The sequence below is a fragment of the Lepidochelys kempii genome, chromosome 10 (genome assembly GCF_965140285.1).
Source record: "Lepidochelys kempii isolate rLepKem1 chromosome 10, rLepKem1.hap1, whole genome shotgun sequence".
Taxonomy (NCBI): Eukaryota; Metazoa; Chordata; order Testudines; family Cheloniidae; genus Lepidochelys; species Lepidochelys kempii.
The window spans coordinates 17,018,052-17,030,905 of record NC_136389.1 but is presented as its reverse complement, the minus strand read 5'-3'; the positions used below and the strand labels follow the sequence as shown (position 1 = coordinate 17,030,905).

At 42.7% G+C, this 12,854-nt stretch overlaps 1 protein-coding gene across 1 annotated transcript in view; it reads right to left on the bottom strand.

The window, feature by feature from the left end:
• Positions 1 to 12,854, bottom strand: part of DNAH3 (dynein axonemal heavy chain 3) — a 107,543-nt gene that overhangs the window by 31,592 nt on the left and 63,097 nt on the right. Inside the window, exons 35-44 of the mRNA XM_073362223.2 lie at positions 11,588 to 11,722; positions 10,425 to 10,536; positions 9,168 to 9,409; positions 8,599 to 8,699; positions 8,399 to 8,504; positions 6,528 to 6,657; positions 5,769 to 6,005; positions 5,202 to 5,305; positions 3,529 to 3,823; positions 2,445 to 2,624 (exon numbers count right to left, since the gene is read on the bottom strand). Coding sequence (XP_073218324.2) covers positions 2,445 to 2,624; positions 3,529 to 3,823; positions 5,202 to 5,305; positions 5,769 to 6,005; positions 6,528 to 6,657; positions 8,399 to 8,504; positions 8,599 to 8,699; positions 9,168 to 9,409; positions 10,425 to 10,536; positions 11,588 to 11,722 — 1,642 coding nt within the window. The remainder of the gene's footprint in view (positions 1 to 2,444; positions 2,625 to 3,528; positions 3,824 to 5,201; positions 5,306 to 5,768; positions 6,006 to 6,527; positions 6,658 to 8,398; positions 8,505 to 8,598; positions 8,700 to 9,167; positions 9,410 to 10,424; positions 10,537 to 11,587; positions 11,723 to 12,854) is intronic.

The following is a 12,854-nucleotide window of genomic DNA, read 5'->3' as shown; positions in this document are numbered from 1 at the left end:
ATGTAGCCAGACAGCCAGCCCCCCCCCCCCCCCCCTCAGACCAGCATTGCTGGAAACACAGGAGGAAGCAGGAACAGGGCACTTAACATATATTCCAGCACAGCCTTTGAAGCTGTGAAAGCACAGGTGTGCTGCTACAATGTGCCTCTGGGAGCAGATACAAGGATTAAGCTCACAGCAGGCAGAGGCCCTGTGACAGACATGGCTCTTAGCCCCAACTAAATAGCGTGATGCACACACACCAACATCCTAGGTGGGAAAATATTTACCCTGATAAAAGAAATGCCCAGTAGTCGAAACTTATTGTTTCTCTCCTTTGCAAGTGTAAACTACTCTTGCGAAAGCTGGCGTCACCCAGACAGACCAGCCTCAATTTGGCATAAGAAAGGAGAAAGAGAATAAAGGAGTACAGAGGTATAAGTAGGGGACCTACAGCACCATGATTTTTGAGTGCTTTTCACTATCTATCTGCTGGTCAGATAAGTGACAGCCTCCCAAGGCTTCTGCAGCTAAGAGGGTCCCTACGCCTTGTCCCTTATTCGTCTTTCCGCGGAATTGAGTGACCGATCCTGGCTTGGCACCGCTGGAATCGAGAGATGCAAGGAGGGTAAGAAGCACCCACACCTGATCTCCTATCTTTAGTGTACAAATATTTTGAAATAGAGCTCTATATTTTGTTTTCTTTCTTTGGGATTGTGGCTTCAGTTTTGTAACTTGTTTGTGTGTGTAACATCTCTACATTTAAATAAGTAGGCACTAGCAATTTTGTAACCACATGATTAGAATCTAGCTTAATAAATTTTTGGTAACCATTTATGCATAAGCCTGACTTGTTTTCTCTGGTTTACTGTAAAGCAGCCAACACAATTAAAGAACCTCAGCCGTTTTGGCTCTAAAGCCTGGCCATTAGGTGAGAGTACTAAGAGCCTAGCGTTGAGTTGTGCCGCCTCCACGGGGCAAACTCTTGGGGCACCTGTCAGTCAATCCTGGCTGCCCGCTGCGAAGGAGCTCTGAGCTCTAGCAGTTAAAGTCACGGGTGTGGAGAGGCTCTTAGTGTTGCCATTGGGGCACCTGTCAGTCAGTATTGACTGCCCGCTGCGAAGGAGCTCTGAGCTCTAGCAGTTAAAGTCACGGGTGGTTAGGACCTTGGGGCATCCGTCAGCCTAGCCCGGGCTGCCTGCCGCGAAGGGACAGTGCGTCCTAGCGGTTAAAGTCACGGATGGTATAAACGGGCATAGCTGGCACCTCACCAAACATCCTTGGCCGTCGGCTAACAGTATACCTACACTTTGATCTGGGGACGTGATTCCCACCTCGAGTAAACATACTTGCGCTAGCTCTGATAGAGTTAGTGTGCTAAAAATAGAAGTATAGCAGTAGGAGTGGCGGTAGGGACTAGCTTCCCTCAGTGCACACCCAACATCTCTAATGGGCACACACTCAAAGCGGTTAGCCCTGTCACTGCTTGCACTGTCATGGCTACATTCTATTTCTAGTGGACTAGCTCAGTGAGGGGCTAGCACAAGTATGTCTACCCGAGCTGGGAATCATACCCCCAACTTGAACTGTGGACATACTCTGAGATGAGCTAAAATTCTGGAGAATGCAAGACAATCTGTAGTTTTCACACAAGTTAGCAAGTTAAGATAAACCTTAGATTCACCCTAGTTTTTACCTTGACTTGCTAACGTGCAAAAACTACATACTGCCTTGTCTACACTAGGATTTTACTGTGTTAGTCAGCATGTGTTATCTAACGTGATAAGAACATACCTGTTCCTAAGTGTTTGGTATTATTTTCAGCCTTTGCATCTTCTGTTGATTATTAAACCCACCCTGAGGAAACGGACGTGGACTTAAACTTGAGTCATCATCAATCATCACCACCATCATCATCATCACTCTTCCCATACCATCAGGTGAGGCAGAAGTCAATCAACGCCAGTCATCCTTATCCTGGGCACATTTTTACAGATACTTTATATTCAGATGTAATAATAAATGTGAGTATGTGGGCTTTATTTGGAATGACCCAGCTGGTGAATCTGCCCACTGGCTTACAATCTGTATACAAACCCAGCACTTGCCTACACAAAGATTTAGTCTGTGAAAAGCTAAAATGTGAATCTACCCCATGCTAGCCTGCCAAAGACTAACCATGTAGACAGTTCATTAATATGCTTTGATCTAATCCCATTTCAAAGAGGACTAGATCAAAGCACATTGACAAACTGTTAATGTACATCATCAGTGCAGGGTAGATTCACACCCCAGCTTGCCACAAACTAATTATTCATATAGACAGGCTCATAGTCTTCTATTTGAATAACATTAGGCAAGCCAGGCTTCCCTCTATAACCTCAGTCAACTAGACAATGCATTGTCACAGTGATGTATTTCTGTCTTTTATTTATTTATATATTATATTATATTATATTTCCTACCTGTAATATCATTCCTTCCTCCACCAGGAGGGCCCATTGCTGAAACAAGTAAGACATCTACGATATCAAGCCTGGATGTATCCTTCTTGTCATACCAGTGACCATGATCAATCCACTGTCTAAGAAGCTCAATAGGTGGCTGGGCTCCGTACACCTCCTTCGCAGGCATGTTTAGGTCATCTAGAAAGAATGTTCATGTCTTAAGAAACAAATCAAAGCACAGATACCTATTGTTTCTCTAAACAAGGAAAAGGTTACCTTTCGTTGTTATTATTTCTCTTTGATGCAACAACTGCATCTAATGTAATTATACCTGCAGGGATAATTTTTTTTAAGTTAAAGATATTGTTTTAATTTAGTTTGGCTGATGGGCTGTTTTTTTTGTTTTTTGTTTTGTGTTTATTTAAGATCACAAATTGCAACATAAGGTACCAAACTACACAGACCTAAAGTAAGTGAGTGAACCATCTTAAAGACAAGCACCACTTCAATGCAGTGGCGCTGGACTACTTTTTACACTGGGGGGTGCTGAAAGCCAGAGGTCCCCAAACTTTTCACCTCACACCCTCCCTGTCTGTGCTCCCTCTCCCCAGAGCTGGGGCCAGGAACGGGGTATGGCTCCAGGAGGTGTGTGGGGGGAGGGGGCTGAGGCTGGAACCACAGCTGTGGGAGGGAGCAGAGTCCAGGGTGTGGGGCCAGCAGCCAGGTCCCTGCATGCAAGACCAGGAGCAGAGCCCTGGACGCGGAACCTGCATCTGGGACCCCGGGTGCGGGACCAGGAGCGGATTCCTGGGCACGGGTCCAGCAGCATCGGGACCCTGGGTGCAGGGCCAGCAGCTGGGACCTCATGCAAAATGTGGGGGTGCTGCAGCACCCCCCACACCCTTAGTTCCCATGCCTGTGCTTCAATGTATATAAATTTTCCAGCAGGGGACAGTCCTAATCCTTTCACAGATGCCTTAAACAAAAAACAAAAAAACCCAGCAAGTAGTGCGGAATTGTGTAAGTATCAGAACAATGAAGCACTTAGTTCTCCTGAAGTCTGAATTTACATGAAGAAATAAGAACACACAAGTTATCTTACCTACAAATATTACATTTTTTTTCCCCACGGGAGGTCCAAATAGTCCTTTTCTTCTTCTGTCCAGCTTTGACATAATAATATCCTGGGTTTGGTTAGCTGAAGTTCTTGCAGAGAAGTTGATGCAGTTAGGGATGTATTTAAGCTTTGGAAGTTGCAGCAGAAAGCTGTTGGTAATAGCGGATTTTCCTGTGCCAGTGGGGCCCACAAACAGCAAGGGGATGTTATGTTCCACATATGTTTTTAGAAAAAAATTTTGCCTGGCTGTTTCCATTGTTGGAATTATAAGCTCGGACACCTATTATATGGAAAAGTAAAATACCGTGTGGAAAACAAATATCTAACACTGTAATCAATACTGAGGTTTGAAATCAACTTACTGCAGTGAGTTTATTGCCCAAAAAAGGAGTTTTTAAAAATTACTTCTACATGTAAATAAAGGTTATTACAAGTTTCTTGTAGAGAGTGTAAATGGTAAGTAAGGAGCTGCTTTTGTTCTGTGTTTGTACAGCACCTAGCACAATGGATCCTGCTCCATGACTAGGACTCCTAAGCACTGTGACAATTCAAAGCAAAAATGGGAACATTGGATAATTCCTAATTTGGGGCTCAATTCTGCCCTTTACTGTGCAAAGGGAAGGGGTAAAATGTCACAGGGAGTCTCTTCTCCTCCCACGTCAGAGGGGCAGCTATGCACTGTGTACTTAAAATGTTATTTTTAAATGATGAAATAAAGATTTGTTCTTCTTCTTTCCACTTATGTCACGTAGATGCTAGCTGTACTGATATCTAGCATGTCAATGAGGAATAGTGGTAATGAGGCAATGGGTAACAACATTTTGAACTTCTTAAAGTGCTCTACAACTATTAATGAATTTAACCCCACATCACACCTGCAAGGCAGGTGTAACAGTGTGGCTCACCCCGTAAGGGCTGGAGGGCTGGGGTTAGCCAACCCTGATTATACGAGTCACTCTATAAAGAGCAGCAGGAGGCTGCAGTGAAAGAGGAAATGCCCAGGAATTAGAGACTGCTAGGAGAGTGAGCAGGTTCTAGCAGAGAGGACTGAGACTCTAACCAGGCAGGGCCTGGGAGTGGCCTGCCAAAGCAGAAAAGATGCCAGGCAGGAAGGCCTAGGAGGAGGAAGAGAACCTTTGCCTTGTGTGGGCTTTTGGATGGAAAGAGGGGAAAGTGAGGCAGACTGCCTGTAGTATGACCTTAGGCCATGAGGGGGATGTGGGAGGCAGCCAGCCCTGTTATAATTGGGAAGTATCATTAGCCCCACTTTGCAGAAGGGGAAACCAAGGCACAGAGAGATTAAGTTCAAAGCTTGCCATCAAAATGGGGATGCCTCTGTTCTGGCTAAGTGACTTGCCCAAGGTCATACGAGTATTCTGTAGCAAAGCCAGGAATTGAGTCCAGATCTTTCACCACAAGATCATCCTTATGCTCCATATGTACCTTTTGTACTGAGATTTAAATATAGGTCTGACATCAGAACCACGGTTTAAGCGGGGGAGAGCCCATACAGCATAAGACATTGCACAGTAAACAGAAAGAAGTCACATATAAATTAATCAGAGCTACCAAATGTAACTGACTTGTAGCTCTGTCATTTCACAACACTGTTTTCATCACTGAGTTCTTTTCTATAATGAAAAAAAATTAATGTTGACCTTTGCACCAGCAGGGATATTTTGCTCCTCCCTAGTGATGTAATCAGTCCATATGTTCCATTGCCCACTGGCTTGCTTGTGAAAATAGAAGTCATACACACTCCCTGTTAAACAAAACACAGAATATAGGAAAACTGACTGAATAGACAATCAAAATAATGTCATGTCACTTTAGCATCTAAAGTATTTCCCCCTAGTCTTTTCTAGTACAAGGGTAGAAATGATCAAATGAAAGAATTTTCCTGATTTGTCAGTTCTTCACATGGCCTGTGTGGCGATGAATGCCTCCTAAATAACACTGAATATCCTCCTCTCCCATTGAACCTCACTGTCAGGAAGTTACTACCTGCAACAGATTTCACTGTTTAGGTCAATCTGGGCACATGCTCCTCTTGTTTAGAGCAACAAAAAAGAGCTCCCCACTGTGCATCCCTCAGGCCTGGCTGCAGGATCTCTGCAGCAAAGGACAAGTGCCAGACACCCCAGTCTGCCCGGTAGTGCCAGACAGGATTTGGCAGGGTTTGTAAAGCAAGACTAAGGGATACAAATACAGTTGCATAGAAACACCTTTTTCTGGAAAGATATTGTTTTTGGTGAGCTTCACGCTTTTGGGGCGCGGGTTCTCATCATCCATTCCCATTAGCAAGTTGCGGAAAAACAGATCAAATTTCTTTCTGCTGTCTGCACTGATGGTCCCACCAATTGTCCAAACCAATGCGAAAAGGAAAAGCCCTTGTAGCCATAAGATGATCTGCTGACTAGACATGGTTTCACCTTCTTCTTCACCCGATTTCCTTATTTCATCTAAAAATACATTCAAATCTTGGTTAAATTATCAAAAATTGCAATTCAAAATCTGCTTTCATAAAAAAAAAAAAAAATCATTCTAAGCCAGATCCTCAGCACTGGCTTCAATGGAGCTACGTCAATTTTCACCAGGTGAGACTCTGGCCCTGTTTTGATGGTGCAATATATTGTTTTCAATTAAAAATGAATGAGTGGGAAATATTTAAAGGAGTTCTAAATATTTCATTAGGATGCTAGTAAACAGCAGGCTAAACATCTGGGGCCATGCCCACAGGGCCTTACTCAGGCCTGTAAAGTACTTTGAGATCCTGAGATGAGAGGTGCTATACAAGGCGCAAAGGACTGTTGTTATTACTAGGTCAGTGAAAAAGATCTATGGCCTATGATCCAAACCCCAGAGCACTTGCTTCATTCTAAATGAAGTCTTCTAGCATTCATTTGTCTCTAGTGGCCTGGATTTTCTATTGTTATGACATATCAGGAGAAAAATAAGAGGCTGAAGCATTAAAAAATACTGACCGAGCAGACAGGTATAGAGTTTCATCATGCTATAGGCCAGATGGATAGCAGATGTCTGTACTATGATTTTGCAATGAAGGCGAACAAATTCCAAGCAAGGCTGGACTAGCCACATAAACATGTCATCAATCTGCAAGCGGAACAGGAAACAGTTTTAAAACAGTGTAAGAGTTGCATTATTTTCCTTACTTACAAAGTCCTGTATCAAAGGTTTATTTGACTTAGCTGTTCAATAAAAGTGGATCCTTAAGGCACCAATAATTCTGCCTGGTGGAGGGGGAGATTGGGGAGTGGCCTTGACAAGGTACTATGGGAGTTGCCACAGAGCCATGGAACCTGCCTGACAGTGGAAAGAAGCTGCTTCTGCCACAGGAAAATAAATGGTTTGGAATAGGAAGTTTGTTCTCCTCTTATTAATCCAGACAGCAGAAGGACCTTTACATCTTGGGGAGCTGTTACTCCACCCAGGCACAGGGACTAAATATGGGAAGACTGCATTTCACTGAGGTTTACAGGATAATCTGAGAGAGTAAATCCAAGGTCTAGTAAACAGACAGCAGAAAGAAGAAAGACCAGGGTTCCATCAGACCATTAAGGGCACTGAGGTTAGTGCATAGCCACCTCATTCCATTGTGAAATGCCTTCAAGAGCTCCCCAGTATGTAGGGAGAGTGTGATCACTGCCGTAAATGAAGCATCATCGCTTTCCCTCTACGGCAAGCCAGTTCTGCTGACTTATGCAGCGCAGGGTGCAGGAAGTCATGGCCCAACCTCTCCTCTGCTTCTATCCTGGCCTTTATTTCAGATAGTTTATAAAGGGAGAGAGATTGCTTCTTAACCAACAGCAGGCAGCATTCCCCCATCCCTAAGCATTTTTCTGAATTTGGTCCCAACTCCTGTTTGTTCTTCCTATGAACAGTGAAGAAGGGGGCTGGCAGATCACAGAAATCTATGGCTTCATCCAGCTCTAGGCCTAACACAGAAAAGTTTGTTTTGGCCTTTTAATGCCTGATCCTCCTCCCACTGAACTCTATGTTTAATGCTTAGATAATCTTCAGACTTAATGCATAGATAACCTTCAGAACCTATTCCTGCAAACCCTCAGTCTAATTTGTAAGTGCACGACATGAACATGAGCACCACTGATTCATCTGAGTTGTCTTACTCAGTAAGAACTACTCTAGTGAGTAAAGGGTTTGCAAAAGCAGACCCTAAAAGTGATAAGAATGTTATTAATATATGCGTTTCTCATGCTAGGATCTGATTGCCCCAAACAGGTGAAGGTGCATTTTTAATGCATATTTCCCGCCCCTCTTCCCCTGGACCTGGCTCACATAATCTCCACCTATCATGCACTAGGACTCTGTTAGTGAAGTCTCACACATCACTAAACCCCATGTAATACTGGATATAATTTTCAAATGTGCCTGAAAGACTTAGGAGCCCCTTTAGATTCAGGGTATGTCTTCATTGCGATCAGAGGTGTGACTGCAGCACATGTAGACATACCCAAACTAGCTTTGTTCTATGGCAGCGAAGCCATGGCAGTACAGGTGGCAGCATAGAATGTACACGCCCATCTGGGATGCTAGGCATGTACTTGGCCAGCTAGGCTGTGCTGCCTCCCATGCTAACTATACCATGGTATAGTTATTCAAGCTAGCTAGAGCAAAGCTAGTGTGGTTATGTCTACATGTGCTGCAGTCTGATTGCAATGTAGACATACCCTTTGTGTCCTGATTCATTGAGGCGCTTTTGAAAAGATTACCCAATGTGCCTACCTGGAAGCCCATAGGACATACTAGGATGCAGTGGGCAGATTACCTTTAAAGTAAAAGTTATAAGGGTGATACATAAAAAAAAGGCTCGCACCAGTTCTCTGTGCTCCTGTTGCAGATTTGGGGGCAGTGTGTCCATGTAGGAATCCTTCAGAGGCTTCCAACCTAGTTGATTAGGATCCATATAGATCATGCCACACCTGGAAAAATAAGTAGTTATAGTGCAGTAAGGTATCTGAAATGCACCAGGTACATTGCCTGAGGTAGTTCAGACTTTGGGTGGGTTACTGTTACCTGCTGACAGTTGCTGGAGATGCCTCCTCCAAGTCAGCTGGCTCGAAGATTAAACTCATTTTGGAACTCATCTGAATTATTTCCCCGCTCATTAAACACAGCTGGAAAGCAAACATGGCATAAACGTGGTTTAATCGTATCATAGCTGAACATTCACTTATAGCAGTGCTTGTCATAAAATCACTGAACAGCCATCCCATTTAGTGTCAGTTCTTATTCATTCATTCATTCATGTTCCCATAGTGTGTGATATTTATAGAATTCTGTCTTAGAGAGTTCTCCATTTGTTATTTCCAAGTCTTGCAGACTTGGGAGAAAAAAAGAGAAAACGAAGCATTAGCCAGCTCTTTATATATTCCACAATAAAAAGCAATCCTTTTCTTTTGGCAGTTTAAGATAATTATTATTTTGTGAATAAACAAATCTCCAGTTAAAATTTCCAGTTAGAAAGATGAATTCATGTATTTCAATTTACTTAAAAGGGTCAGATCACTAACTGCAATAACCAACCAACCGCAATTAATTATGTGCATTCACACGCTAAAGTAACAGGCAAAAATGATGGCTACCTTTTTATTATCATCTAGCACAGTGTTCATGTTCTCTATCCAAACTGCATCCACTGGTCCATCAAATATAATCCACTTCCTGTCATCTGTGGTTGAAGATGCTTGTTGTCTGAAGGTGTTTGCAAGGACTCCATCTGTCCACTCATGGCTCACAGGGTCAAAACACCCATACAGCTGTCCCATTGTAATAGCTTTGGGATTAATAATTCTGTACTCAACAGCAAACTCATCCATGGAATTTGCTAGGTAGGAATTAAAAATAAATTATATTGATTAGCTAGATCAGTGGTTCCCAAACTTGTTTCGCTGCTTGTTCAGGGAAAGCCCCCGGCGGGCCAGACCAGTTTGTTTACCTGCCGCGTCTGCAGGTCTGGCCAATCGTGGCTCCCAGTGGCCGCGGTTTGCTGCTCCAGGCCAATGGGAGCTGCTGGAAGCAACGCGGGCCGAGGGATGTACTGACCGCCACTTCCAGCAGCACCCATTGGCCTGGCGCAGCGAACCGCGGCCACTGAGAGCCGCGATCGGCCGAACCTGTGGACGGGGCAGGTAAACAAACTGGCCCAGCCCGCCAGGGGCTTTCCCTGCACAAGCAGCGGAACAAGTTTGGGAACCACTGAGCTAGATAGAAGGCAAAAGTTCTTTAAAAATATTTTTCACTAATGAAGTTTAGAGGTGAAACATTCCTGATAGAATCCCAGTGTAGCCACCCAATAGACCTTACATGTGGAAGCTACCTAGCAGTAAGTAATGACCTCCTTTACTTACACATAGAGTTTATTGCTGCACAAGGCAGGTCCAGAGAGTTGTGTGCAAAAGCACAAGGTAAAAAATGAGGAACAGGACAGAAGCACAATGGAAACTGATTGTGCATTCATGAGAGAGCTTCACAGAATCTCTCCCAGGGAATAGATTTGTTGGTGCCATTTTTGCTCAGTCACTTTCCAGAGAAGTACCATACATGAAGAGATTTGTTTGATGTGACTATTGATGCTACTTTTGCATGACTACTGTGCACAAATATACTTGCTTAACAAAATGTGTAATTTACTTTTTTGCGTATTCATGTGATCCGTTTAAAAGAAGAATATTTCTGACAACAGAGGTTTTCCAATCTTAGTCCTGCATATCCAAATTCTCTTCTATTCTGCAACCCATTAACAGCAGAATTAGCAACCTGAATTTATCTTTGTACAGAAAGTTCATTGGTCATAGAATTAATTTTTTATGAGAAGTCTTTGGCAGGCTTTTTATTTTTACCTGTGTACAAATCACCAAGGGCTGCGGCTAGCACTTTGTAAGCACAGGTCTTTCCACCCAAAGCATCTCCAACAATCATATATCCATGGCGCACCATCATCATTTCATAAATCTGTATTGGTGACATGAGTTTAATACTTAAATATATTAAAGAACTGAATGTAACATGTGTGAAACTACATGTCTCTCTTGCACTCCTACATTGTGTGAAAGAGCAGATCAGCCAATCTAGACACAAACACTGACATTACTGCCCTTAAGAATCCCAAGGCCAAATTCAGAGGTGAGTCTAAGACAGCATAATTTACACTTTCTGCCTCCTCAGAGTGTAAATTACACCAACTCAGGCCTTGTTTTCATTAGAAATTTGCACTGGTTTAATTAAATTTGTTTTTAAACAGATTTAAATTAGTGCAAATCCCTTGTAGACATTCTTATTTCAGTTTAAGAGTACCTTTTTTCAGTTCAGCTTAATCCAATTCTGAACTGACCCAACCTACACCAAAATAAGTCTGGTTTAAACCAGAACAAGAGCATCCTCTTAACTGTTTGTACCTGTTTAACTAACTTGGTTTCAAAGCAGGAAAAGCAACTAATAAAAGGGTGCAAGTTAAAGCAGTGGGAAAAATAAAGGCACAACACATGTGAGTGCTGGTAATAACAATACCGAGATCTCAAAACACTTTACAAAGACAGCCAGTATCATTATTACCATTTTACAGATGGGGAAACTGAGGCATAGAGCGATAAACTGACTTGCTCATGGTCACCCAACAGGCCAGTAGTACAGCCAGGAACAGAACATAGGTCTTATGAGTCTTAGTCCCCTGCTCTCAGTGCTAAGGCACATTGCCTCCCTTAGTAAGACTGAACTTCATTTGCTGACTCCAGTCCTATGACCTGAGACATGGGTACAAATATGAGTACTCTTGCCACATGGAAGGGGACAATATCTACTGACCAACTTGTACTTACTCTTATAGAGGGTGGAATTTTTTTCTGGCATATGAATGTCTGTACCTTTTGTGGTTTTCACTTTGTATAGATAAGCTTTCTGTAATGCTCTGCTAGCTACTAATTTAGGCCCTGATTCAGCCAGATACTTCAATAGTTTATACATAAATTATCTTTTTTCAGATGTGATGAATATTTTTTTTAAATACCTGAATAATTTTTCCAATAAACCAAGGAACTGGTTGAAGATTCATTTTTTTAATATTGTCACTCAGTGCCTGCACAAACAGCTCATAGTCTGGTTTAGGAAGAACCACTCCAGGAAACAGGTCAGATATGATACCCTGTTAATGAAAAAAACAGGATACTATTAAAAGCAGACTAACAAAAGCAGAACTTCTAAGTGTTAAGAAATACATAGAAAATGGTAGGAAATAGGACTTTAAGGGGGAATGTATTCAGCTGGACTGAGTCCTAATTTACAGGCACTAATTCGGCCCCCATTTTTGGACCTGCAAAATTTACTGCAGGTGCAAAGCTCAGTAGTTGTGCCTTTAATTGACTCACTTGTACTCACAATCAGATAGAGGTGAAAGCACTCTGTTTTGCACTCACAAATGAATGAATGTCACAAATGATACAGGCATGAATTGCTCTTGCAAAATGAAGGTGAAACTGCTGAAAATCTGCCTTTAAATACGGGGGGGATAGCTCAGTGGTTTGAGCATTGGCCTGCTAAACCCAGGGTTGTGAGTTCAATCCTTGAGGGGGCCGTTTAGGGATCTGGAGCAAAAATTGGGGATTGGTCCTGCTTCAAGCAGGGGGTTGGACTAGATGACCTCCTGAGGTCCCTTCCAACCCTAACCTATGAATCTTGGGGGAGGGGAGAGATTAAATGACTAATGGGGAGATATGTGTTCTCTTATTTCACAGCAGTGACTTTTTTCAAAAGTCCAGATCTTAGGTCTTTATAATTAATACGGATGGCTTTGAAGCCTGATACATTGATTTTCCTCCTTCTATGGAAGCATAACATTAGCAATAACATCATGGTTTTCATGGTTTTCACTCTGACTTCCAAACAAAGTATTTTCTATTGCTTGCAGTTTAACTTTCCCCACCTCCTTCACATTACAAAGCTAAGTCCTGGCCTACACTTAAAAGTTAGGTCGATGTAGCTACATTGGTCAGTGGTGTGAAAAAGCCATACCCCTGAGTGCCACAGCCATGCTGACTTAACCCCCAGCGTAGATGCAACTATATCTACGGAAGAATGCTTCCGTCGACATAGCTACTGTACCTAAGGAAGGTGGTGTTCCTACAGCGATGAAAAAAACCGTTCCATTGGTGTAGACTGTGTCTACACTATAGGGTTATGCTGACATAGCTACAGAAACGTAGCAATGCCAATATAGTCTCCGTAGTGTAGACACATCCTTATATACAAAATTAGCAAAGAATGGTTTTCATTGGCAT